At 38.6% G+C, this 2,016-nt stretch overlaps 1 protein-coding gene across 1 annotated transcript in view; it reads right to left on the bottom strand. All coding sequences in view use genetic code 11, as the record gives it.

Annotated features, from left to right (window-relative positions):
* The window catches only part of EGR_07712 (hypothetical protein), a gene marked incomplete at both ends in the record, with an annotated part of 8,746 nt that overhangs the window by 1,099 nt on the left and 5,631 nt on the right, over window positions 1–2,016 (bottom strand). Inside the window, 2 exons of the mRNA XM_024496961.1 lie at window positions 332–578; window positions 1,080–1,141. Coding sequence (XP_024348666.1) covers window positions 332–578; window positions 1,080–1,141 — 309 coding nt within the window. The remainder of the gene's footprint in view (window positions 1–331; window positions 579–1,079; window positions 1,142–2,016) is intronic.

Below are 2,016 nucleotides of genomic sequence, written 5' to 3'. Positions count from 1 at the left end.
TTCAGGACTATGAACTCAGCGATGGCGTGAGCAATTAAAATAATAATAATAATCAAACCGACCATTGTTTGCCTCATTTTTCAAATAAAACTTGCTTCTTGCGTATACCATAGTATGGTTCTTTTGATTGGCTGAATGACTTCACGTAACTGGTCAGCCAATCGTCGTAATTCGCCTATGACCTGTGCTTTAATGCCTACGGCCCAAGTATAAGCCTTCTGGGAAAGCAATGCAAATAGTTTACTTGGAAATGCTAAGTTGTATGAAATGCAATTGCGTTGGTATATATCTGCCCGGAATGTTTACTATAGTAGTCTGGGTATAATGTTACCTTGGAGCACTGGCAGCTTTAATGCAAAACCGTAAATGTACAGTAGTGGGAAGACTGCAGCGTGACTTAGACGAAAATTTGAATAGGTAAGTGGCCCATCAAAGAGACACCTCAAGAAGTATGCAGGTGACTTAGGAAGTGGTTCAATTATTTTCAAATTCCCTTTTGCTAAATGGCGAAGTTGAATTAGCCAAGCCACGAAATGCCACTTTGCCAAAACCGAGAATTTAAAAAACAGCCGATGCCTCTATAAGTAAATGTTCAAAAAATGCCAGAAAATGAAGGTAGTAATAACAGAACTTATAACATTTGAGTCGCAATAGCAGTGAACTTCCAGACTGCCCTTCAGCACGCCTATCAGTGTGCGAGCTGTACAATCTACGCAGCGGAGAGGCGGGATGCAGTTAAATGGGGTAAGCCGATGTAGCCTAGTAGGCACCAGACTTCTCTGCTTCGTTTTGCTTCATTGTTCACTTAGGTGTGAAGGTTGCTCAATGCGATGTGAAGTGGCGGAAAGTATTGTGAGGAGAGCACCGCCTTCCTTATTCCTCACCTTATATTTGTGTGTGTCTTAAAAACATTAGAGTAAAGGGGTATATTGTGAATGATGCGGTATGCAGGACCAGTCTTTTCGTTACAATCGCGACGTGATTGCATTTGTTTTCCTTGAGTACTTGTCTGCACCGACTATGGGGATAATACTTTGGAATACTTTCTTGATGAATGCTACTTTTGTTCAAATTACTACCTCAATATTTCGAACAAAACATTTTATCGTACTAATAAAGTTACGTTCAGGGAAAAAAAGTGCTTTTTAGAAAAAGTTGGTTTTCAACATTTCGCGCCTTAGAATATGCACAATTGTTTGGACCTAGCAGTTTGTCTTAACTAATTTTTTTTTCAAAAAACTAGCATGCATCAAGCAGAACAATTGCCTGAGAGACCCGTTAACTTTGATTGCTAATGACAATGAATTTTAGGGAAAACTAAAAAATCTTGTGCCTTGTATTATATAAACCAGTTCCACTCGCATATCAAGTTATCAATCCTGATCACTGAAGAAAATCACGCTCCGTTTATTCCATTTTGATTGGTCAAGGCAGATTGAATTTAATCTGACGATCCCAGAGGTACTATGGATTCTCTAGGGGAAAAAAAATTCAGGTTCTCCCGTAAAAAGTCTCCCATCACTTTGAATGCATAATATCTTCACTCAAAGCCTTTTTGCGACACGCTGGTGTGAGGCCACTTATACTAGCTGTCGAACGAAAAAATTGGGACATTTTATTGTTCACAATCTGGTCGAAACTGTGCAGCTCAAAACGCTATGAATTACTCAAAAAGGTGATACTAAAAATTTGTTAAATTTTAGATTTTTCATTATTATTGACTTGTGCATGTGCCCACTTCGCTTAAGTCCACATTTGCTGTAATTAGTGCATCACCTCTACTTCTGCTTATTTGTACATTGTTACCATCTTTTAGTCAGCCTTCTTAAAAGGTCATTTGAAGAATGCCGAAATGAGGAATAATATCCGTTCCTGTGTATATGTGGATGCACATTCGTTTAATGTCTTATAGAAAGCTAGCCTCTTCAACAGGTAGGATCTCATATCTATCAGTGGAGCTACCTATAAATGTTAGTCAAACCCAAGTCTACTGATCTAATAAGAACGCAGGAATTC

This window comes from Echinococcus granulosus (assembly GCF_000524195.1).
Source record: "Echinococcus granulosus chromosome Unknown EG_S00084, whole genome shotgun sequence".
NCBI lineage: Eukaryota > Metazoa > Platyhelminthes > Cestoda > Cyclophyllidea > Taeniidae > Echinococcus > Echinococcus granulosus.
This window is presented reverse-complemented; position numbering and strand designations above follow the sequence as displayed.